The sequence below is a fragment of the Salvelinus namaycush genome, unplaced genomic scaffold (assembly GCF_016432855.1).
Source record: "Salvelinus namaycush isolate Seneca unplaced genomic scaffold, SaNama_1.0 Scaffold570, whole genome shotgun sequence".
Classification (NCBI taxonomy): Eukaryota; Metazoa; Chordata; class Actinopteri; order Salmoniformes; family Salmonidae; genus Salvelinus; species Salvelinus namaycush.
This window is the reverse complement of record NW_024061276.1, coordinates 70,389-96,873: the sequence shown is the minus strand read 5'-3', so window position 1 is coordinate 96,873 and position 26,485 is coordinate 70,389. Positions and strand designations below refer to the sequence as shown.

The window sequence follows — 26,485 nt, the reverse complement described above, 5'->3', positions numbered from 1 at the left end:
GGATACAGGAGGATGCTAGTGGTGCACCCGTGAGTCCCAGCAAAGCCGATGATCCTGTAGACTGCGATGAAGAATGGAATGGAGAGGGAGGGGCTGGGTTACCTAGCAACAGGTTGGAGGTGGAGCCCATGAGTCTCAGCCAATCTGATGATGATGATGCTGCAGACTGTGACGCAGGGGACACGGATTGGTTGCCTAGCAATGGGCTGGAGGCGGAGTCCATGAGTCCCAGCCAGTCCGATGATTGTGATGCTGCAGACTGCGATGAAGAATTGGACAGGGAGGTCAGGGATTGGATGGTTTGCGATGGGCTGGAGGTGGAGTTATCTCCAGAGAAGCACACACCAGAGCAGAAGGTGAATATTTATTTTCCCATTCAGAAAGTGAGTATTTATTTTTCCCAGTCAGAAAGTGAGTATTCATTTTCCCAGTCAGAAAGTGAGTATTAATTTTCCTAGTCAGAAAGTGAGTATTAATTTTCCCTGTCAGAAAGTGAATATTTATTTTCCCAGCCAGAAAGTGAATATTTATTTTCCCTATCAAAAAGTATTTATTTTCCCAGTCAAAAAGTGAGTATTTATTTTCCCAGCCAGAAAGTGAATATTTAGTATTCATTTTCCCAGTCAAAAAGTGAGTATTTATTTTCTCAATACTTTCATTGATTCCTCAACAACTTCTGCAAAAGGCTTTGGGAGAATATCGGATGTTCTTCCTCTTAGACTTTCTCCTTTATTGAGGAGGTTGAGGAGGATGAAGTTGAGGAGGATGAGGAGGTTGAGGAATCGAGGAGGAGGTTGAGGAGGAGGAGGTTGAGGATGAGGTTGAGGAGGAGGATGAGGTTGAGGAGGAGGAGGATGAGGTTGAGGAATCGAGGACGAGGAATTGAAAGACTTCAAAGTTCATTGACAGGTAGGAGAGGGTTTCCCATCCTGATTAATTAAGTCTCTTTTTTTGTGATTTCTAGGACAAGTGTCGCCCACCGAAGACCCTGTGTCGTGCCTCTCCCGGTAGCGCCTTCATTTTGGGTCTGAAGAGGGTGTCTGTGCAGCTGATGGACTGCAAGAAAACACTGGGGCAGAAAACCTGCAAGAAAACCCACTCCTGTGCTCAGTGTGGGAAGAGTTTTGCCACAAAAGACATTCTGGAGCGACATCTGCTAACTCACACTGGAGAGAAACAGAAAAATATATGTGCTGAATGTGGGGGAGTATTCAGTACATTTTCCAGCCTTTCCAGGCATCTGAAAACTCATACTGGAGAGAAATGTCATGTTTCTGAAACCACATGCTCTGAATGCGGAAAGACATTCAGTACACATTCCAGTCTTAGGAGACATCTGCTAACTCACACTGGAGAGAAACCGTATGTTTGCCCTCGTTGTAAGAAAGGTTTCAATGATCCAGGAAACTTGAAGAAACACATCAGGAGAGCTCACCCAGGAGAGAAGTTGGGTGTGGAGAGGCTCTACCGTGAACCGTGTCCTCACTGTGGGGAGAAGTTTCCCACAAAGAAGGCTTTGGAGGAGCACCTGGTAACCCACACAGGAGAGAAACCTCACCAGTGCTCTGACTGCGGGAGGGGATTCAATGAATTGTCTAGTCTTAAGAGGCATCTGAGAACTCATACTGGGGAGAAACCATACATTTGCCCTCGTTGTGGCAAGCCTTTTAATGATCCAGGAAACTTGAAGAAACACATAAAAAGAACTCACTCCGGAGAACATTCCAAAGAGAAACCTTCTGAGAACAATGTTGGTTCTTCAGAACAGGAGGAGACAGTAAAGAAGCCAGTCCTTCATCCATGTTCTCACTGTGTGAAGAAGTTGTCAACCAAGACAAGACTAAAGATTCACCTGAAGACCCACACTGTAGAGAAATCTCACGTCTGCCCCGACTGTGGGAAGAGCTTTGCTTTCCGTCCCTCCTTGACTAAACATCAGAAACTTAGTCATTCAGAGCACGGAGGAGTGAAAAGGCATGAATGTTCAGTGTGTGGGAAAGTCTTTAATCAGCCAGGAGCCTTGAGGTCCCATCAAAGAACCCACACTGGAGAGAAACCTCACCTCTGTGCTGACTGTGGGAAGAGTTTCTCTTTTCAGTCGTCTCTGAAAAGACATCAGGCACTTCACGCAGCAGGTAGTGCGAAGCCCCACATGTGCTCTGTCTGTGGGAAAGGCTTTAGAGATTCTGGATACTTAAAAAAACATCAAGCCATCCATTCGGAAGAGAAACCTCACCTCTGCTCTGATTGTGGAAAGACTTTTGCATCCTTATTTACCTTAACAAATCATTCCAAATTGCATCGTTTAAACAGAGACCAATTCCAATGCCCTGAATGCAAGCGCCATTTCCCAACAAAGGAAAGGCTGACAAGCCACCAGAGAACGCATACCGGAGAGAAACCATTTCGCTGCTCCCAATGCCACAAACGCTTCTCTCACTCAAGTAGTTATCAAAGGCACCTTCGTATGCACACTGGGGAGAAACCCTTCATTTGCCCCCTTTGCGGGAAGCAATTTAACGACTCTTCGAATCTTAGAACACATGTTAGAAGACATAAAGGAGAGAAGGTAGGAAAGACACAGGTCTCTGAGCCATGCCCTCACTGTGGGAAGAGGCTAGCTTCTAAGGCAGGGTTAGAGACTCACCTGCGGACACACACTGGAGAGAAACCTCACCTCTGCGCCGACTGCGGCAAGAGCTTCGGCTTCCACTCAGCTTTGAGAAGACATCAGAAAACGCAGCACGGAGAGCAATTAGCGAAGCCGCACGTCTGTTCTGTCTGTGGGAAAGGTTTCATGGAATCTGGAGCGCTGAAGAAACATGTGGTGACCCACGAGGAGAAACAGCACCTCTGCCCTGACTGCGGGAAGACCTTCAGGGTGCTTCAGGCCTTGTCAAATCATCAGAGAACCAAGCATCAAAAAACGAACGAGCAAGTAAGAGAGAAGAATCCGTTCCTGTGCCTTACTTGCGGCCAGGAGTTCAATTCAAAGCATCGATTGGTAATCCACGAGCGAAAGCACACAGGCGAGAAGCCTTACCAATGCTCCCATTGCGACAAACGCTTCACTGAGAAGTCTTACATGAAACGTCACCAGACTGTGCACACGGGAGATAAACCTTTCCAATGCTCCGTCTGCGATATGAAGTTCTCGCATGGTGCATCTTTAATACGGCACCGCCTAATACACTCAGGTGAGAAACCGTACCACTGCACTTACTGCGACAAGAGTTTCTCTCAGTCAAATACTCTGAAAACACACATACTAACGCACACCGGAGAGAAACCGTACCCATGCCCCGACTGTGGGAAGCGTTTCACTGAAAAGAAAGCAATGAAGAAACACCAACGCGACACACACGGGTCAGGGGCACACAACTCTGCTTTCTCTTTGCCTGGTAAAAAACAGAGATTGAGTCAAGACCAGAGCCCTCGAGCAAAGCCGTACCAATGCCCTGACTGTGGCAAGTGTTTCTCCGAGAAAAGAGCTCTTACGAAACACCAGAAGACACACCGGAGAGACACCGCCCCCTATTGGTCCGGTATACTGCAGCGATGGAGTCAAGATCCGCAACACTCTAATACTGACTCAGACTCTGACCAAGACCAAGACTGGACCTCTTTATAAAGACTCAGACCAAGACTCAAAGACAGGACAGACTAAGACTCAAACCAAGACTCAGACCTCTTTATAAAGACTCAGACCAAGACAGGACCTCTTTATAAAGACTCAGACCAAGACAGGACCTCTTTATAAAGACTCAGACCAAGACAGGACCTCTTTATAAAGACTCAGACCAAGACAGGACCTCTTTATAAAGACTCAGACCAAGCCTGGACCTCTTTATAAAGACTCAGACCAAGACAGGACAGACCAAGACCTCTTTATAAAGACTCAGGCAGGACCTCAGTATTGACCCCCCCAGTCAGATGAGACCAGGACCTCATTTAAACAGGGCAGATATGATTGTGTTGTTTTGGCCAGCAGTTCTCCAGGCTTTTTCCCCTTCTTCACACTATGTCAACCTTCAGTATGCCAATTCTGTTTAATTAGGAGACATTTTGTTTCGTTGCATGTTGTATTGAGACTTGAGATTTTGCCCAATTATATAACATAATATCTATCATTTAAGAAGAGTAATTGCACCAAGAGCAATGAGAAGATCATCTGGTCGGGAGTCTGGAAACACCAAGAACATGAGATCATCTGGTCTGGAGTCTGGAAACACCAAGAGCAATGAGAAGATCATCTGGTCGGGAGTCTGGAAACACCCAAGAACATGAGATCATCTGGTCTGGAGTCTGGAAACACCAAGAACATGAGATCATCTGTTCGGGAGTCTGGAAACACCAAGAGCAATGAGATCATCATCTGGTCTGGAGTCTGGAAACACCAAGAACAATGAGATCATCTGGTCGGGAGTCTGGAAACACCAAGAACATGAGATCATCTGGTCGGGAGTCTGGAAACACCAAGAACATGAGATCATCTGGTCGGGAGTCTGGAAACACCAAGAACAATGAGATCATCTGGTCGGGAGTCTGGAAACACCAAGAACATGAGATCATCTGGTCGGGAGTCTGGAAACACCAAGACCAATGAGATCATCTGGTCGGGAGTCTGGAAACACCAAGACCAATGAGATCATCTGGTCGGGAGTCTGGAAACACCAAGAACAATGAGATCATCTGGTCGGGAGTCTGGAAACACCAAGAACAATGAGAAGATCTGGTCGGGAGTCTGGAAACACCAAGAGCAATGAGAAGATCATCTGGTCTGGAGTCTGGAAACACCAAGAACAATGAGATCATCTGGTCTGGAGTCTGGAAACACCAAGAACATGAGAAGATCATCTGGTCTGGAGTCTGGAAACACCAAGAACATGAGAAGATCATCTGGTCTGGAAACACCAAGAACATGAGAAGATCAACTGGTCTGGAAACACCAAGACGACCAGATCAACATTCCATCTTCGGTATAAACAAGCTAAGGGACGGGAATGGGGGAAAACAACCTCAAATTCATAGGCAGACATGGCAACAGAAAACTGCCCATAGCATTTTACACAGCTAACAACCATTGGATTTAAAATGGATTCATTCATTGACTGTTCTTTGTCCTAACAACCATTGGATTTAAAATGGATTCATTCATTGACTGTTCTTTGTCCTAACAACCATTGGATTTAAAATGGATTCATTCATTGACTGTTCTTTGTCCTAACAACCATTGGATTTAAAATGGATTCATTCATTGACTGTTCTTTGTCCTAACAACCATTGGATTTAAAATGGATTCATTCATTGACTGTTCTTTGTCCTAACAACCATTGGATTTAAAATGGATTCATTCATTGACTGTTCTTTGTCCTAACAACCATTGGATTTAAAATGGATTAATTAATTGACTGTTCTTTGTCCTAACAACCATTGGATTTAAAAATGGATTCATTCATTGACTGTTCTTTGTCCTTCAAGATAACATTTCCACAACTCTTTAGTTACCAGGAAACAAGACAATTAGAAACAAGCGCCCCCCTCCACCACACCCACATACCTAAGAGACTCAATGAACTTAGAGTATATTGACGTGTTTCACAGTTGTGTACAGCAAGTCATTTGTTTTACATTTTTAATGGCTCTATTCGATCAGATCCACTTTAGTGGTGTCGGAGGTGGAACTGCGTTAGAGCCGTCAAATCCACAAGCGGCTCCTGGCATTATACCTAAAGCGGACATTGCGATCGGTATTGCACAGTCACAGAACTCCCATGCTGCCTTGTTTAGAAGTTGGAACACTGTGTGATGTAATCTACAGCCAGTTGAATGATTTTTAAATCTTGAGTGTATTCTTGCCATGTATAGTCGACAGTTCCAACAGTTCCCCCTCAGACGCCGCCAGAACATCCGCTATGCCGGTTAATGATCTCATTGAATCTAGGCCTGAGTATATACTTTGGCAGATGATATTGAAGAATGTTGTGTGTTTCAAAGGATGTTTGAGTCTATGTAAAAACACCATGGAAACCGTGACAGTAAACGTGTTTGAACTGAGTTCTGATGTTCTAGTCTTCAGTTATTTGACTGTCTGGTCAGTGGAGAGTTTTACAGCAGAGATTATCAATATGGACATGAAGGTTATTTGACTGGTCAGTGGAGAGTTTTACAGCAGAGCCAGAGATGATCAATATGGACATGAAGTGTAATTAATTGGAGGTGAAGTTAGATAATTACATGTCATTCTGAGTAACACTGTCCAGATAGCATTACTATTGGTTTTCTAGCCTTTACTGCCGGGCAGTTGGGTGCCTTCGTTGGCAGGGACGTAAGAAACATTTAAATTGTGATGTGGTCTGCGCCATCATATCCACGACCAGGGTTGGCACTTCACAGGCAAACATTTAGAAAAAACTTCTTCCACTTGTAGAAATTGAAGGATAAACTGATTGGAGCTCATTTCTAATAAAAACACATGGCACCTTAAGGTTTGATTATATTTGTCAAGACGCAGGTGATGTGGATCTACGTCTATACAGGTTAGTGTTGAAACAATACTGAACTATAAGAAAACACCCACACCGACGGCTGAGATGTAACGTTGCCATGGATACAGAACAGTACTAAATAGATCCTACACCGACGGCTGAGATGTAACGTTGCCATGGATACAGAACAGTACTAAATAGATCCCACACCGACGGCTGAGATGTAACGTTGCCGTGGATACAGAACAGTACTAAATAGATCCCACACCGACGGCTGAGATGTAACGTTGCCGTGGATACAGAACAGTACTAAATAGATCCCACACCGACGGCTGAGGTGTAACGTTGCCGTGGATATAGAACAGTACTAAATAGATCCCACACCGACGGCTGAGATGTAACGTTGCCGTGGATACAGAACAGTACTAAATAGATCCCACACCAACGGCTGAGATGTAACGTTGCCGTGGATACAGAACAGTACTAAATAGATCCCACACCGGCGGCTGAGATTTAACGTCGCCATGGATACAGAACAGTACTAAATAGATCCCACACCAACGGCTGAGGTGTAACGTTGCCGTGGATATAGAACAGTACTAAATAGATCCCACACCAACGGCTGAGATGTAACGTTGCCGTGGATACAGAACAGTACTAAATAGATCCCACACCGACGGCTGAGATGTAACGTTGCTGTGGATATAGAACAGTACTAAATAGATCCCACACCGACGGCTGAGATGTAACGTTGCTGTGGATACAGAACAGTACTAAATAGATCCCACACCGACGGCTGAGATGTAACGTTGCCGTGGATATAGAACAGTACTAAATAGATCCCACACCGACGGCTGAGATGTAACGTTGCCGTGGATACAGAACAGTACTAAATAGATCCCACACCGACGGCTGAGGTGTAACGTTGCTGTGGATACAGAACAGTACTAAATAGATCCCACACCGACGGCTGAGGTGTAACGTTGCTGTGGATACAGAACAGTACTAAATAGATCCCACACCGACGGCTGAGATGTAACGTTGCCGTGGATATAGAACAGTACTAAATAGATCCCACACCGACGGCTGAGATGTAACGTTGCCGTGGATACAGAACACTAAATAGATCCTACACCGACGGCTGAGTTGTAACGTTGCTGTGGATATAGAACAGTACTAAATAGATCCCACACCGACGGCTGAGATGTAACGTTGCCGTGGATACAGAACAGTACTAAATAGATCCCACACCGACGGCTGAGGTGTAACGTTGCTGTGGATACAGAACAGTACTAAATAGATCCCACACCGACGGCTGAGATGTAACGTTGCCGTGGATATAGAACAGTACTAAATAGATCCCACACCGACGGCTGAGATGTAACGTTGCCGTGGATACAGAATACTAAATAGATCCTACACCGACGGCTGAGTTGTAACGTTGCTGTGGATATAGAACAGTACTAAATAGATCCCACACCGACGGCTGAGATGTAACGTTGCCGTGGATACAGAATACTAAATAGATCCTACACCGACGGCTGAGTTGTAACGTTGCTGTGGATACAGAACAGTACTAAATAGATCCCACACCGACGGCTGAGGTGTAACGTTGCTGTGGATACAGAACAGTACTAAATAGATCCCACACCGACGGCTGAGATGTAACGTTGCCGTGGATACAGAATACTAAATAGATCCCACACCGACGGCTGAGATGTAACGTTGCCGTGGATACAGAATACTAAATAGATCCTACACCGACGGCTGAGTTGTAACGTTGCCGTGGATACAGAACAGTACTAAACAGATCCCACACCGACGGCTGAGATGTAACGTTGCCGTGGATACAGAACAGTACTAAACAGATCCTACACCGACGGCTGAGATGTAACGTTGCCGTGGATATAGAACAGTACTAAATAGATCCCACACCGACGGCTGAGGTGTAACGTTGCCGTGGATACAGAACAGTACTAAATAGATCCCACACCGACGGCTGAGATGTAACGTTGCCGTGGATATAGAACAGTACTAAATAGATCCCACACCGACGGCTGAGATGTAACGTTGCCGTGGATACAGAACAGTACTGAACAGATGAAAAAGGACACAGTGGATTACTAAGAAACGTTCTTTAATTGTTCCTGTTCATAAGGAAATATTGGTTTTAACATTTTTCATACAAAAACAGCACATACGTATTCGTAACGTCGACACATTGCATTGATACAATATTTGACACAGTTGCAAGGGGGGAGGAGTTACAACGAGGGGAAAGTAAAGACAGCAAAAAATAGACATTTAAAACGGCCACAAAAATGTCTTCCATACAAAAGTAATAATGCCACAAGACTGTTGTAGGGAAAAGACCAACCACGTCTCTTGTTGTATTCACAAAATGGCTCCCTATTCCCTTTCTAGTACACTGCACTATACAGGGAACCATTTAGGATACACACCCTTGGAGAAGGTTCTAGCAGGAGCTATAAAATTAGAGGGGAGGGGCTTTAACTTTATACATATATATATAAAAAAAAAAAAAAAGTTATTTTAAACTCCATTTAAAATATTATTACAGCACCGGGACAGTATTACACTAGAATCAGTCAAGTGGCATTTTGGGGGGCGGGGTTTAAGAGACACTTAATGGTTCACTATGAACGGGACACGGAGACAACATTTTTACGGTTAAAACTAAACCGGTTTGACACCGGTAACAGACACGGTGAGGGGGAAAGATTTCAGACTCGGTGACAGTAACTAGGTGGTCGTGGAACAACTAGCCTGGCCTGGTGTTCAGGACGATACAACGTAGAAAATACACACCAGATGAACGACGCGATTCCCTCTTCTATAGAACAAAGAAGCGCATCAAATCTAGATAGTCTATTTCTAGATGAATATTCTGTAACGTCGATCCTCATGGAACACAGACCCTGGCGGTGTACCAAATGGCCCCCCATCCCCTATATAGAGCACTAGTTTTGACCAGAGCGCTATAGACCCTGGTTAAGAGTAGTGGACCAGAGATCAGGCTGCCATTTCAGACCCTGATGTGTTGGGTGATTAGAACTACGCCTGGGTGTGAGTTCTCTCTCTGTATTGAACAGGTGTCCGTAGCACCACAACATGCAGAGTGGTAACTACCTAATCCATCACGATACAGGGGATTTATCAATCAATACATCAGAATTGAAAAACAGTGCGAGCAAAATAAAAAGACAAGTGGGGAAAAAAATATTGATTATGTCCCAAATGGCACCCTAATTCAATCCATAGTGCACTACTTTAAACCAGAGCGCTATTGACCGTGGTTAAAAGTAGTGCACTATATAGAGAATAGGGAGCCATTTAGGACTGTTTTTTCTTTCCTAAAGGAATATCCTGCTATGCCACATGCTGAGGACTCCTGTCATGAATTATGGCTTTAAGACGTTTCTCTCAGCCAGTCAGATTAGTGCAGCTGGTTGAAACTTCAGGCCTAGTTCCAAACCCGGTCCTAGGGGGTAGGAGTCAAGTGGCCAGGGGTAGGGAGCAGGAACCAAGGTGGTAAGGAGCCAGGGGCTCGGTTCCATCGCTACCAGACCTCAGGAACGTCGAACAGAGAAGAAGTCGTCTCTGCACCTAGAGGGAAAGATGAGAGATACAGAGAGACAGTCCCAGTCAGTCAACCTGAGGTACACCACTGGTGTTTTGTTGTACTGGTGACGTTGCTACGAGCAACTGTTCCAATACAGAGAGACAGTCCCAGTCAGTCAACCTGAGGTACACCACTGGTGTTTTGTTGTACTGGTGACGTTGCTACGAGCAACTGTTCCAATACAGGGAGACAGTCCCAGTCAGTCAACCTGAGGTACACCACTGGTGTTTTGTTGTACTGGTGACGGTGCTGCGGGCAACTGTTCCAATACAGAGAGACAGTCCCAGTCAGTCAACCTGAGGTACACCACTGGTGTTGTGTTGTACTGGTGACGTTGCTGGGGACAACTGTTCCAATACAGAGAGACAGTCAACCTGAGGTACACCACTGGTGTTTTGTTGTACTGGTGACGGTGCTACGGGCAACTGTTCCAATACACAGAAGCAGAGAGCAAACGCACAGCCAAGTTTAGGCTCCAACTATCAGGGTCTGGCACCAGAGGCTGTTAGCGCCACAGATACACTATTAGTGATTTACATACTTGGATGGTTCAACTTCCTGCATCTGAATCAAGTCCGAGGGTCTTATGACTGGAGCCGAAACAGAGAGAATCTGGCCACACATTTTAAATTCACCAGCAATAAAGGAACATTGATACAGAGAGACTCATCCTTTTATTACCAGCAGGCTTGACTACTGTAATGCTCTACTGTCTGGTCTACTACCCAAGAAAGCCATTGGTCAACTGTAAAACATACAGAATGCTGCAGCGTGGGTACTGACCAAGACCAGAAGGACATCACACCGGTTTTAACGTCTCTGGACTGGCTGAGAGTTTTACAATTCATGTTAAGATTCTTCTATTGGTTTTTAAATCAATCCATGATTGTGCAACTCAATACATGTCAGACATGTCTTTAAGTGATGTACCCAGTAAGTCTCTCAGGTCCTCTGGCCTTTTAACTCTCCCAAAGCCAAGGACCAAGAGAAATGGAGAGGCAGCCTCTAGTTACTCTGCCCCCAGCCTCTGGAATAGCCTGCCAGAGAACCTGAGGGGACCAAGATGCATGGAGAGACAGCCTGTAGTTACTCTGCCCCCAGCCTCTAGTTACTCTGCCCCCAGCCTCTAGTTACTCTGCCCCCAGCCTCTGGAATAACCTGCCAGAGAACCTGAGGGGGGACCAAGAGGCATGGAGAGGCAGCCTGTAGTTACTCTGCCCCCAGCCTCTAGTTACTCTGCCCCCAGCCTCTAGTTACTCTGCCAGAGAACCTGAGGGGGACCAAGAGGCATGGAGAGGCAGCCTTTAGTTACTCTGCCCCCAGCCTCTAGTTACTCTGCCCCCAGCCTCTAGTTACTCTGCCCCCAGCCTCTGGAATAACCTGCTAGAGAACCTGAGGGGGGACCAAGAGGCATGGAGAGGCAGCCTCTAGTTACTCTGCCCCCAGCCTCTAGTTACTCTGCCCCCAGCCTCTAGTTACTCTGCCCCCAGCCTCTAGTTACTCTGCCCCCAGCCTCTAGTTACTCTGCCCCCAGCCTGTAGTTACTCTGCCCCCAGCCTGTAGTTACTCTGCCCCCAGCCTCTGGAATAACCTGCCAGAGAACCTGAGGGGGGACCAAGAGGCATGGAGAGGCAGCCTGTAGTTACTCTGCCCCCAGCCTCTGGAATAACCTGCCAGAGAACCTGAGGGGGGACCAAGAGGCATGGAGAGGCAGCCTCTAGTCACCCTGCCCCCAGCCTCTAGTCACCCTGCCCCCAGCCTCTAGTCACCCTGCCCCCAGCCTCTAGTCACCCTGCCAGAGAACCTGAGGGGGACTTTTAGTTACTCTGCCAGAGAACCTGAGGGGGACCTTTAGTTACTCTGCCAGAGAACCTGAGGGGGACCTTTAGTTACTCTGCCAGAGAACCTGAGGGGGACCTTTAGTTACTCTGCCCCCAGCCTTTAGAGAACCTGAGGGGGACCAAACTGTGGACATTTGTAGCTCTGCATTTTCCTTCAGGTGTTTTTTAGTCGTTCAGTTGTTGTTGTGTTTGTTTATCCACTTGTGTTTGTTGTGTAGTAAATATTTCAGTTTCTATCTTCAGTGTTTTTAAGGTTTGTGGACGGTCATGTCTGAAATGTGCTGTTAGAAATAAAGCTTGATTTGATGGATCAATACAGACTTTAAAACAAGCCTTCCGGAACACACACGGCTCTCTCACTCGTCTCACCATCGGTCTTCCTCTTCTTGTTGTTCTTGCGGCTCTTCTTGCTCTGATTGGTAGAAGGCTGCTGTTGCCATTCGCCCGCCGCCGGATCACTAGCATCGTCTACCGCCTCCGACCCCACCTCTTCCTGGATCGGGCTCATGCTCGACGAATCAGACCCAGACCTACAGGGAACAGCAACCAATCACAGGCTTAGCTGCCTTCAATGAACACCCAAGTAGTTTTTCCAAGTTGAAGGCCCCACTATCAGTACTGGAGTTACATGTTCAACTGTACACATCTTTACTTACTGAGTTTTCAGCCAGCCTTCTGACGTCCTACTGTCCACTACTCCTGCATACGTCCGTACACAAACCCCTGGAGACAACACAGACCACATCAGATCCACACACCCCTGGAGACAACAGACCACATCAGATCCACACACCCCTGGAGACAACAGACCACATCAGATCCACACACCCCTGGAGACAACAGACCACATCAGATCCACACACCCCTGGAGACAACAACACAGACCACATCAGATCCACACACCCCTGGAGACAACAGACCACGTCAGATCCACACACCCCTGGAGACAACAGACCACGTCAGATCCACACACCCCTGGAGACAACACAGACCACATCAGATCCACACACCCCTGGAGACAACACAGACCACACACCCCTGGAGACAACACAGACCACATCAGATCCACACACCCCTGGAGACAACACAGACCACATCAGATCCACACACCCCTGGAGACAACACAGACCACATCAGATCCACACACCCCTGGAGACAACACAGACCACATCAGATCCACACACCCCTGGAGACAACACAGACCACATCAGATCCACACACCCCTGGAGACAACACAGACCACATCAGATCCACACACCCCTGGAGACAACACAGACCACATCAGATCCACACACCCCTGGAGACATCACAGACCACATCAGATCCACACACCCCTGGAGACAACACAGACCACATCAGATCCACACACCCCTGAAGACAACAGACCACATCAGATCCACACACCCCTGGAGACAACACAGACCACATCAGATCCACACACCCCTGGAGACAACACAGACCACATCAGATCCACACACCCCTGGAGACAACACAGACCACAACAGATCCACACACCCCTGGAGACAACACAGACCACAACAGATCCACACACCCCTGGAGACAACACAGACCACAACAGATCCACACACTCCTGGAGACAACACAGACCACATCAGATCCACACACCCCTGGAGACAACAGACCACATCAGATCCACACACCCCTGGAGACAACAGACCACATCAGATCCACACACCCCTGGAGACAACACAGACCACATCAGATCCACACACCCCTGGAGACAACAGACCACATCAGATCCACACACCCCTGGAGACAACAGACCACATCAGATCCACACACCCCTGGAGACAACAGACCACATCAGATCCACACACCCCTGGAGACAACACAGACCACATCAGATCCACACACCCCTGGAGACAACACAGACCACATCAGATCCACACACCCCTGGAGACAACACAGACCACATCAGATCCACACACCCCTGGAGACAACACAGACCACATCAGATCCACACACCCCTGGAGACAACACAGACCACATCAGATCCACACACCCCTGGAGACAACACAGACCACATCAGATCCACACACCCCTGGAGACAACACAGACCACATCAGATCCACACACCCCTGGAGACAACACAGACCACATCAGATCCACACACCCCTGGAGACAACACAGACCACATCAGATCCACACACCCCTGGAGACAACACAGACCACATCAGATCCACACACCCCTGGAGACAACACAGACCACATCAGATCCACACACCCCTGGAGACAACACAGACCACATCAGATCCACACACCCCTGGAGACATCACAGACCACATCAGATCCACACACCCCTGGAGACAACACAGACCACATCAGATCCACACACCCCTGGAGACAACACAGACCACATCAGATCCACACACCCCTGGAGACAACACAGACCACATCAGATCCACACACCCCTGGAGACAACACAGACCACATCAGATCCACACACCCCTGGAGACATCACAGACCACGTCAGATCCACACACCCCTGGAGACAACAGACCACGTCAGATCCACACACCCCTGGAGACAACAGACCACGTCAGATCCACACACCCCTGGAGACAACACAGACCACGTCAGATCCACACACCCCTGGAGACAACACAGACCACATCAGATCCACACACCCCTGGAGACAACAACACAGACCACATCAGATCCATACTCCTGGAGACATCACAGACCACATCAGATCCACACACCCCTGGAGACAACAGACCACATCAGATCCACACACCCCTGGAGACAACACAGACCACATCAGATCCACACACCCCTGGAGACAACACAGACCACATCAGATCCACACACCCCTGGAGACAACAGACCACATCAGATCCACACACCCCTGGAGACAACAGACCACATCAGATCCACACACCCCTGGAGACAACAACACAGACCACATCAGATCCACACACCCCTGGAGACAACAGACCACGTCAGATCCACACACCCCTGGAGACAACAGACCACGTCAGATCCACACACCCCTGGAGACAACACAGACCACGTCAGATCCACACACCCCTGGAGACAACACAGACCACGTCAGATCCACACACCCCTGGAGACAACACAGACCACATCAGATCCACACACCCCTGGAGACAACACAGACCACATCAGATCCACACACCCCTGGAGACAACACAGACCACACACCCCTGGAGACAACACAGACCACACACCCCTGGAGACAACACAGACCACATCAGATCCACACACCCCTGGAGACAACACAGACCACATCAGATCCACACACCCCTGGAGACAACACAGACCACATCAGATCCACACACCCCTGGAGACAACACAGACCACATCAGATCCACACACCCCTGGAGACAACACAGACCACATCAGATCCACACACCCCTGGAGACAACACAGACCACATCAGATCCACACACCCCTGGAGACAACACAGACCACAACAGATCCACACACCCCTGGAGACAACACAGACCACATCAGATCCACACACCCCTGGAGACAACACAGACCACACACCCCTGGAGACAACACAGACCACACACCCCTGGAGACAACACAGACCACATCAGATCCACACACCCCTGGAGACAACAGACCACATCAGATCCACACACCCCTGGAGACAACACAGACCACATCAGATCCACACACCCCTGGAGACATCACAGACCACATCAGATCCACACACCCCTGGAGACAACAGACCACGTCAGATCCACACACCCCTGGAGACAACAGACCACGTCAGATCCACACACCCCTGGAGACAACACAGACCACGTCAGATCCACACACCCCTGGAGACAACACAGACCACGTCAGATCCACACACCCCTGGAGACAACAGACCACATCAGATCCACACACCCCTGGAGACAACACAGACCACATCAGATCCACACACCCCTGGAGACAACACAGACCACATCAGATCCACACACCCCTGGAGACAACACAGACCACATCAGATCCACACACCCCTGGAGACAACACAGACCACATCAGATCCACACACCCCTGGAGACATCACAGACCACATCAGATCCACACACCCCTGGAGACAACAGACCACGTCAGATCCACACACCCCTGGAGACAACAGACCACGTCAGATCCACACACCCCTGGAGACAACACAGACCACGTCAGATCCACACACCCCTGGAGACAACACAGACCACGTCAGATCCACACACCCCTGGAGACAACAGACCACATCAGATCCACACACCCCTGGAGACAACACAGACCACATCAGATCCACACACCCCTGGAGACAACACAGACCACATCAGATCCACACACCCCTGGAGACAACACAGACCACATCAGATCCACACACCCCTGGAGACAACAGACCACATCAGATCCACACACCCCTGGAGACAACAGACCACATCAGATCCACACACCCCTGGAGACAACACAGACCACATCAGATCCACACACCCCTGGAGACAACAGACCACATCAGATCCACACACCCCTGGAGACAACAGACCACATCAGATCCACACACCCCTGGAGACAACAGACCACATCAGATCCACACACCCCTGGAGACAACACAGACCACATCAGATCCACACACCCCTGGAGACAACACAGACCACATCAGATCCACACACCCCTGGAGACAACACAGACCACATCAGATCCACACACCCCTGGAGACAACACAGACCACATCAGATCCACACACCCCTGGAGACAACACAGACCACATCAGATCCACACACCCCTGGAGACAACACAGACCACATCAGATCCACACACCCCTGGAGACAACACAGACCACATCAGATCCACACACCCCTGGAGACAACACAGACCACATCAGATCCACACACCCCTGGAGACAACAGACCACGTCAGATCCACACACCCCTGGAGACAACACAGACCACGTCAGATCCACACACCCCTGGAGACAACACAGACCACGTCAGATCCACACACCCCTGGAGACAACACAGACCACGTCAGATCCACACACCCCTGGAGACAACACAGACCACGTCAGATCCACACACCCCTGGAGACAACAGACCACATCAGATCCACACACCCCTGGAGACAACAGACCACATCAGATCCACACACCCCTGGAGACAACACAGACCACATCAGATCCACACACCCCTGGAGACAACACAGACCACATCAGATCCACACACCCCTGGAGACAACACAGACCACATCAGATCCACACACCCCTGGAGACAACACAGACCACATCAGATCCACACACCCCTGGAGACAACACAGACCACATCAGATCCACACACCCCTGGAGACAACACAGACCACATCAGATCCACACACCCCTGGAGACAACACAGACCACATCAGATCCACACACCCCTGGAGACATCACAGACCACATCAGATCCACACACCCCTGGAGACAACACAGACCACATCAGATCCACACACCCCTGGAGACAACACAGACCACATCAGATCCACACACCCCTGGAGACAACACAGACCACATCAGATCCACACACCCCTGGAGACAACACAGACCACATCAGATCCACACACCCCTGGAGACATCACAGACCACATCAGATCCACACACCCCTGGAGACAACACAGACCACATCAGATCCACACACCCCTGAAGACAACAGACCACATCAGATCCACACACCCCTGGAGACAACACAGACCACATCAGATCCACACACCCCTGAAGACAACACAGACCACATCAGATCCACACACCCCTGGAGACAACACAGACCACAACAGATCCACACACCCCTGGAGACAACACAGACCACAACAGATCCACACACCCCTGGAGACAACACAGACCACAACAGATCCACACACCCCTGGAGACAACACAGACCACAACAGATCCACACACCCCTGGAGACAACACAGACCACATCAGATCCACACACCCCTGGAGACAACACAGACCACATCAGATCCACACACCCCTGGAGACAACAGACCACATCAGATCCACACACCCCTGGAGACAACACAGACCACATCAGATCCACACACCCCTGAAGACAACACAGACCACATCAGATCCACACACCCCTGGAGACAACACAGACCACAACAGATCCACACACCCCTGGAGACAACACAGACCACAACAGATCCACACACCCCTGGAGACATCAACACAGACCACATCAGATCCACACCCCTGGAGACATCAACACAGACCACATCAGATCCACACCCCTGGAGACATCAACACAGACCACATCAGATCCACACCCCTGAAGACAACACAGACCACATCAGATCCACACACCCCTGGAGACAACACAGACCACATCAGATCCACACACCCCTGGAGACAACACAGACCACATCAGATCCACACACCCCTGGAGACAACACAGACCACATCAGATCCACACACCCCTGGAGACAACACAGACCACATCAGATCCACACACCCCTGGAGACAACACAGACCACATCAGATCCACACACCCCTGGAGACAACACAGACCACATCAGATCCACACACCCCTGAAGACAACAGACCACATCAGATCCACACACCCTTAGAGACAACACAGACCACATCAGATCCACACACCCCTGGAGACAACAGACCACATCAGATCCACACACCCCTGGAGACAACAGACCACAACAGATCCACACACCCCTGAAGACAACAGACCACATCAGATCCACACACCCTTAGAGACAACACAGACCACATCAGATCCACACACCCCTGGAGACAACAGACCACATCAGATCCACACACCCCTGGAGACAACAGACCACAACAGATCCACACACCCCTGGAGACAACAGACCACATCAGATCCACACACCCCTGGAGACAACAGACCACATCAGATCCACACACCCCTGGAGACAACAGACCACATCAGATCCACACACACCTGGAGACAACAGACCACATCAGATCCACACACACCTGGAGACAACACAGACCACATCAGATCCACACCCCCCTGGAGACAACACAGACCACATCAGATCCACACCCCCCTGGAGACAACACAGACCACATCAGATCCACACCCCCCTGGAGACAACACAGACCACATCAGATCCACACCCCCCTGGAGACAACACAGACCACATCAGATCCACACCCCCCTGGAGACAACACAGACCACATCAGATCCACACCCCCCTGGAGACAACACAGACCACATCAGATCCACACCCCCCTGGAGACAACACAGACCACATCAGATCCACACCCCCCTGGAGACAACAACACAGACCACATCAGATCCACACCCCCCGTGGAGACATCACAGACCACATCAGATCCACACACCCCTGGAGACAACACAGACCACATCAGATCCACACCCCCCTGGAGACATCACAGACCACATCAGATCCACACCCCCCTGGAGACAACAGACCACATTAGATCCACACACCCCTGTAGACAACAACACAGACCACATTAGATCCACACACCCCTGTAGACAACAACACAGACCACATCAGATCCACACACCCCTGTAGACAACAACACAGACCACATCAGATCCACACACCCCTGGAGACAACACAGACCACATCAGATCCACACACCCCTGGAGACAACACAGACCACATCAGATCCACACACCCCTGGAGACAACACAGACCACATCAGATCCACACACCCCTGGAGACAACACAGACCACATCAGATCCACACACCCCTGGAGACAACACAGACCACATCAGATCCACACACCCCTGGAGACAACACAGACCACATCAGATCCACACACCCCTGGAGACAACACAGACCACATCAGATCCACACACCCCTGGAGACAACACTGACCACATCAGATCCACACCCCCCTGGAGACAACACTGACCACATCAGATCCACCCCCCTGGAGACAACACAGACCACATCAGAACAGGTGTTTCTTGATTCTTGTTTTCCTTTAAAACATTTTGTCATGATTTGTACTCTGGTGGATATATACACTTAGTTACTGTCCGTCTTCTAGCAGGGGAGTGTGTCTGTCTCTGTGTGTGTGTGTCCTTACCGTCGGTCCTGATCTTCTTGCTGCCCGTGTCGGAGTGTGTGTGACAGTGTGTGTGTGTGTGTCCTTACCGTCGGTCCTGATCTTCTTGCTGCCCGTGTCAGAGTGTGTGTGAGAGTGTGTGTAGCCACTCCATCCGTCAGCGTGTCTCTGAGCCTCTCCGTCTGTAGGCTGCTCCTCCTGGATAGGACTGACGCAGCGCTTCCCCAATGACGGCCTGACACGTACAACAAGGTACAACACACTTCACATTTAAACATCAACCTGCCTTAGAGATTCCACGGAGAACGCTGGAGGACAAGGTACAACACACGGACCGGCCTTCACATTTAAACATCAACCTGCCTTAGAGATTCCACGGAGAACGTGTAGAAAGCTGGAGGACATCCTGAGCTTCTTTTAATAACAAACATGGACATTTTCTTTGACTGAAGCCTTTCAAGACACTCTTCCATTAAAAAGTCCATCAAATGAAGTGGTGTGTGTGTGTGTGTGTGTAAGTAAAAGAGGCGTGTACCTGTTGTGACCGTAGCTGTAGCCAGTAGGACCAGCACCAACGGTAGAGGGGGAGGTGTAGTGGGGTTTAACCCAGCCGTCCTCATCCCAGGACTGGGTAGAGTGGCCCTGGCTCTCCCTGACCTGCCGTCTGCCCTGGACGTACTCTGCATACGTCTGGATACGGTAGCTCTCCGCATAGCGACTGGTGTTAATCGCTAGACACACAGAGGAGAGAACGGGAGTCAGTCAGAATAAATATCAACTTTGACTCATTTGAAGTGAAATGTTCAGTTGTTTTCGAGAACAGTGTTGGTCAACCTGGTGCCACATCAACCTCTGGTTCAAGGGCAGGGGAACAGGCTCAGGCCTCTGGTTCAAGGGCAGGGGAACCGGGTCAGGCCTCTGGTTCAAGGGCAGGGGAACCGGGTCAGGCCTCTGGTTCAAGGGCAGGGGAACCGGGTCAGGCCTCTGGTTCAAGGGCAGGGGAACCGGGTCAGGCCTCTGGTTCAAGGGCAGGGGAACCGGGTCAGGCCTCTGGTTCAAGGGCAGGGGAACCGGGTCAGGCCTCTGGTTCAAGGGCAGGGGAACCGGGTCAGGCCTCTGGTTCAAGGGCAGGGGAACCGGGTCAGGCCTCTGGTTCAAGGGCAGGGGAACCGGGTCAGGCCTCTGGTTCAAGGGCAGGGGAACCGGGTCAGGCCTCTGGTTCAAGGGCAGGGGAACCGGGTCAGGCCTCTGGTTCAAGGGCAGGGGAACCGGGTCAGGCCTCTGGTTCAAGGGCAGGGGAACCGGGTCAGGCCTCTGGTTCAAGGGCAGGGGAACCGGGTCAGGCCTCTGGTTCAAGGGCAGGGGAACCGGGTCAGGCCTCTGGTTCAAGGGCAGGGGAACCGGGTCAGGCCTCTGGTTCAAGGGCAGGGGAACCGGGTCAGGCCTCTGGTTCAAGGGCAGGGGAACCGGGTCAGGCCTCTGGTTCAAGGGCAGGGGAACCGGGTCAGGCCTCTGGTTCAAGGGCAGGGGAACCGGGTCAGGCCTCTGGTTCAAGGGCAGGGGAACCGGGTCAGGCCTCTGGTTCAAGGGCAGGGGAACCGGGTCAGGCCTCTGGTTCAAGGGCAGGGGAACCGGGTCAGGCCTCTGGTTCAAGGGCAGGGGAACCGGGTCAGGCCTCTGGTTCAAGGGCAGGGGAACCGGGTCAGGCCTCTGGTTCAAGGGCAGGGGAACCGGGTCAGGCCTCTGGTTCAAGGGCAGGGGAACCGGGTCAGGCCTCTGGTTCAAGGGCAGGGGAACCGGGTCAGGCCTCTGGTTCAAGGGCAGGGGAACCGGGTCAGGCCTCTGGTTCAAGGGCAGGGGAACCGGGTCAGGCCTCTGGTTCAAGGGCAGGGGAACCGGGTCAGGCCTCTGGTTCAAGGGCAGGGGAACCGGGTCAGGCCTCTGGTTCAAGGGCAGGGGAACCGGGTCAGGCCTCTGGTTCAAGGGCAGGGGAACCGGGTCAGGCCTCTGGTTCAAGCAAGGGCAGGGGAACCGGGTCAGGCCTCTGGTTCAAGGGCAGGGGAACCGGGTCAGGCCTCTGGTTCAAGGGCAGGGGAACCGGGTCAGGCCTCTGGTTCAAGGGCAGGGGAACCGGGTCAGGCCTCTGGTTCAAGGGCAGGGGAACCGGGTCAGGCCTCTGGTTCAAGGGCAGGGGAACCGGGTCAGGCCTCTGGTTCAAGGGCAGGGGAACCGGGTCAGGCCTCTGGTTCAAGGGCAGGGGAACCGGGTCAGGCCTCTGGTTCAAGGGCAGGGGAACCGGGTCAGGCCTCTGGTTCAAGGGCAGGGGAACCGGGTCAGGCCTCTGGTTCAAGGGCAGGGGAACCGGGTCAGGCCTCTGGTTCAAGGGCAGGGGAACCGGGTCAGGCCTCTGGTTCAAGGGCAGGGGAACCGGGTCAGGCCTCTGGTTCAAGGGCAGGGGAACCGGGTCAGGCCTCTGGTTCAAGGGCAGGGGAACCGGGCGGGTCAGGCCTCTGGTTAAAGGGCAGGGGAACAGGGTCAGGCCTCTGGTTAAAGGGCAGGGGAACAGGGTTAGGCCTCTGGTTAAAGGGCAGGGGAACAGGGTTAGGCCTCTGGTTAAAGGGCAGGGGAACAGGGTTAGGCCTCTGGTTAAAGGGCAGGGGAACAGGGTTAGGCCTCTGGTTAAAGGGCAGGGGAACAGGGTTAGGCCTCTGGTTAAAGGGCAGGGGAACAGGGTTAGGCCTCTGGTTAAAGGGCAGGGGAACAGGGTTAGGCCTCTGGTTAAAGGGCAGGGGAACAGGGTTAGGCCTCTAGCAGTGCTCCACAAGGCCTGAAACAGCTGTTCATCCTGGACCATTAATATGTAGCTGCAGGAACTCTGCAATAGTTCAACGTATTCTATAAGGAGGTGCCAGAACTCAAGCAGTAGAACATTTGAGGTGCTGCTGGCCCGGTACTCCGATCATGTGAGCTGAGGTGCTGCTGGCCCGGTACGCCGATCATGTGAGCTGAGGTGCTGCTGGCCCGGTACTACGATCATGTGAGCTGAGGTGCTGCTGGCCCGGTACTACGATCATGTGAGCTGAGGTGCTGCTGGCCCGGTACTACGATCATGTGAGCTGAGGTGCTGCTGGCCCGGTACTACGATCATGTGAGCTGAGGTGCTGCTGGCCCGGTACTACGATCATGTGAGCTCCGGCCCAAGTCAAGTACTGGTCTCTGGGTCAAAGGTAGTGCACTATATAGGGAACAGGGCTGGTCTCTGGGTCAAACGTAGTGCACTATATAGGGAACAGGCTTATGGATAGGCCAGTACTCACCGATCTGTACCTGGTCTGTCTGACTCAGACACACAAACGCTGACGTGTCATCAATCCACGACACCTGGATGTTACCTAGGAGACATGTGGGAAGACATGGGAATTAAAAAGGTTCTGGTGTGGTGGCCCAGTTGGCCGCGACTGGCCCAGTTGGCCGCGACTGGCCCAGTTGGCCGCGACTGGCCCAGTTGGCCGCGAGGCCAGGACGGTGGCTTTGATTCCCACTGGGACCACCAATGCCAAATTGTATGTTGTTTTGGGTAAAAAGTGTCTGCTAAAATGGCCTATATTATTATTATCATCATATTATGTGGTGGGTCTTACCGAAGGCACTGAACAGCTGGTAGAGGTCACTGGTCTTCCACTCCTTAGGGAAGGTGACGTACAGAACATGATCCCTCTTGGGCTGGACTGTAGAGGGGGATGAAGGGAAGGGGGGGATAAAGAGGGGGGGGGGGGGGGGACAAGGAATGTTCTCAGTCACCACTGACCAATGATAGGTTTATATTCATCATTGCCACGGCCCATTTCTATATGCCATCTTTAATAAATCCTCGCCATTTTCCTTTGGCTGCAGACGAGGTAGTGTCTAATACTACTGAGCTGTAGGATATGGTGTTGTACTACAGTATATAGTATCACATTAAACTACTAATACTACTGTGTTGTACAGTATATAGTATCACATTAAACTACTAATACTACTGTGTTGTACAGTATATAGTATCACATTAAACTACTAATACTACTGTGCTGTAGGATATGGTGTTGTACAGTATATAGTATCACATTGAACTACTCACGGTCTGGTCCGCTGATGTTGAGGTAGGGAATATCTATGATCCTCATCAGGAACAGTCTGGCGAAGACATGAGACATCAATGTAGCATTATAACGCTTCATACAGCTGACAGATGCGTTATAACTACACTAAGACTAAGTTGAGGTAGAGGATATACGAGTCCCCACAGGAGAGGTAAAGAAACTGAAGAAGACAACAAAGATCTTACTTGTTGACGAAGGGCTGGATGAGTTTAGATTGGGATGGGATGTGGGCTCTGGGGGGAGTCAGGAAAGTACCTGACAAGGAAAGAGAAAACGTTTTAAAGATTGAGAAACAGCCACCGATGACCAAACACATATTACAGCAGCTACTGCTATAGTCTACACGGCATCATAGAGATTCAACGCTGTCCATGGAACTGTTCCCCCCATCCGTTTTCACTAACGGTAAGCGGTAGTGTTACCATGGAGATGGCCTTTTCTCCATTTGGATTTGCTCAACTCCCACATCCTCTCACGCCTCCTTTTGGAAAAGGTCAGAGGTAAATCGAGGAGAGGCAGCGATGAGGGAACGTGTATGTAATGAGTTCTCCACTAGCACCACGAGGCAAATGACATTTACAGGGGTGGGATCTCATAAGAAAATGTGTAATGTGACGAAAACAAATTAAGTTGTGGAGGACTTTTTATAGATGAAAACAATAAGCAGCATATTGTTTTTAAGTGAGTACATGCTCGTCTCCCCCGACAACACCTGATTCAAAAGGGGTGTGGCAGATCAACTCTTCCGTGAAGGACTTAGGGTAGGAAACACTTCACTATCCTCAATGGAAAAGGTGGCTGTCGAGGAGGACTTCCGTTCCCTACTAACCAATTGACATCTTTGACCACAGGAGGAGAGAAAGAAGGAGAGCAGACTTTTGCCCAAATGAAAAAAGGCCATTGAAGTACAGGCCAGCGGTGTAGGGTTAGAGCCACGGGCCAGCGGTGTAGGGTTAGAGCCACGGGCCAGCGGTGTAGGGTTAGAGCCACGGGCCAGCGGTGTAGGGTTAGAGCCACGGGCCAGCGGTGTAGGGTTAGAGCCACGGGCCAGCGGTGTAGGGTTAGAGCCACGGGCCAGCGGTGTAGGGTTAGAGCCACGGGCCAGCGGTGTAGGGTTAGAGCCACGGGCCAGCGGTGTAGGGTTAGAGCCACGGGCCAGCGGTGTAGGGTTAGAGCCACGGGCCAGCGGTGTAGGGTTAGAGCCACGGGCCAGCGGTGTAGGGTTAGAGCCACGGGCCAGCGGTGTAGGGTTAGAGCCACGGGCCAGCGGTGTAGGGTTAGAGCCACGGGCCAGCGGTGTAGGGTTAGAGCCACGGGCCAGCGGTGTAGGGTTAGAGCCACGGGCCAGCGGTGTAGGGTTAGAGCCACGGGCCAGCGGTGTAGGGTTAGAGCCACGGGCCAGCGGTGTAGGGTTAGAGCCACGGGCCAGCGGTGTAGGGTTAGAGCCACGGGCCAGCGGTGTAGGGTTAGAGCCACGGGCCAGCGGTGTAGGGTTAGAGCCACGGGCCAGCGGTGTAGGGTTAGAGCCACGGGCCAGCGGTGTAGGGTTAGAGCCACGGGCCAGCGGTGTAGGGTTAGAGCCACGGGCCAGCGGTGTAGGGTTAGAGCCACGGGCCAGCGGTGTAGGGTTAGAGCCACGGGCCAGCGGTGTAGGGTTAGAGCCACGGGCCAGCGGTGTAGGGTTAGAGCCACGGGCCAGCGGTGTAGGGTTAGAGCCACGGGCCAGCGGTGTAGGGTTAGAGCCACGGGCCAGCGGTGTAGGGTTAGAGCCACGGGCCAGCGGTGTAGGGTTAGAGCCACGGGCCAGCGGTGTAGGGTTAGAGCCACGGGCCAGCGTGTAGGGTTAGAGCCACGGGCCAGCGGTGTAGGGTTAGAGCCACGGGCCAGCGGTGTAGGGTTAGAGCCACGGGCCAGCGGTGTAGGGTTAGAGCCACGGGCCAGCGGTGTAGGGTTAGAGCCACGGGCCAGCGGTGTAGGGTTAGAGCCACGGGCCAGCGGTGTAGGGTTAGAGCCACGGGCCAGCGGTGTAGGGTTAGAGCCACGGGCCAGCGGTGTAGGGTTAGAGCCACGGGCCAGCGGTGTAGGGTTAGAGCCACGGGCCAGCGGTGTAGGGTTAGAGCCACGGGCCAGCGGTGTAGGGTTAGAGCCACGGGCCAGCGGTGTAGGTTAGAGCAACGGGCCAGCGGTGTAGGGTTAGAGCAACGGGCCAGCGGTGTAGGGTTAGAGTAACAGTAGGATTAATAGTAGTAGAGAGAGCAGAGACAATAGCGGTATACAGTGCAAAAGGTAGTACCTATAGCGGTATACAGTGCAAAAGGTAGTACCTATAGCGGTATACAGTGCAAAA

General features: G+C 51.0%; 2 protein-coding genes across 3 annotated transcripts in view; one reads left to right on the top strand and one right to left on the bottom strand.

The window, feature by feature from the left end:
* The first annotated feature begins 239 nt into the window (after positions 1–239).
* LOC120041890 (zinc finger protein 585A-like) lies at positions 240–6,058 on the top strand. Its single transcript, XM_038986750.1, has 2 exons — positions 240–356; positions 965–6,058. The coding sequence occupies exons 1-2, from the start codon at positions 297–299 to the stop codon at positions 3,629–3,631; spliced, it is 2,727 nt and encodes a 908-aa protein (XP_038842678.1). The 5' UTR covers positions 240–296; the 3' UTR covers positions 3,632–6,058.
* A 2,556-nt stretch (positions 6,059–8,614) lies between these two features.
* Positions 8,615–26,485, bottom strand: part of LOC120041886 (poly(A)-specific ribonuclease PARN-like) — a 37,689-nt gene continuing 19,818 nt past the window's right edge. The window contains exons 18-26 of one of the 2 annotated variants that reach the window (XM_038986745.1): positions 24,324–24,393; positions 24,117–24,172; positions 23,638–23,724; positions 23,314–23,388; positions 20,532–20,727; positions 20,086–20,231; positions 12,629–12,695; positions 12,342–12,502; positions 8,615–10,115 (exon numbers count right to left, since the gene is read on the bottom strand). In XM_038986745.1, coding sequence (XP_038842673.1) covers positions 10,069–10,115; positions 12,342–12,502; positions 12,629–12,695; positions 20,086–20,231; positions 20,532–20,727; positions 23,314–23,388; positions 23,638–23,724; positions 24,117–24,172; positions 24,324–24,393 — 905 coding nt within the window. In that variant the 3' untranslated portion in view covers positions 8,615–10,068. Of the gene's footprint in view, positions 10,116–12,341; positions 12,503–12,628; positions 12,696–20,017; positions 20,232–20,531; positions 20,728–23,313; positions 23,389–23,637; positions 23,725–24,116; positions 24,173–24,323; positions 24,394–26,485 lie in introns of those variants that run through there. The other variant, XM_038986746.1, reaches the window with a different exon arrangement.

Bases quoted from the DNA above. Each gene is read 5' to 3' on its own strand.
- LOC120041890 (XM_038986750.1), top strand. From the start codon at position 297: ATGGTTTGCGATGGGCTGGAGGTGGAGTTATCTCCAGAGAAGCACACA. The intron at 357-964 runs GTGAATATTTAT...TGTGATTTCTAG, and splicing joins AGCACACACCAGAGCAGAAG to GACAAGTGTCGCCCACCGAA.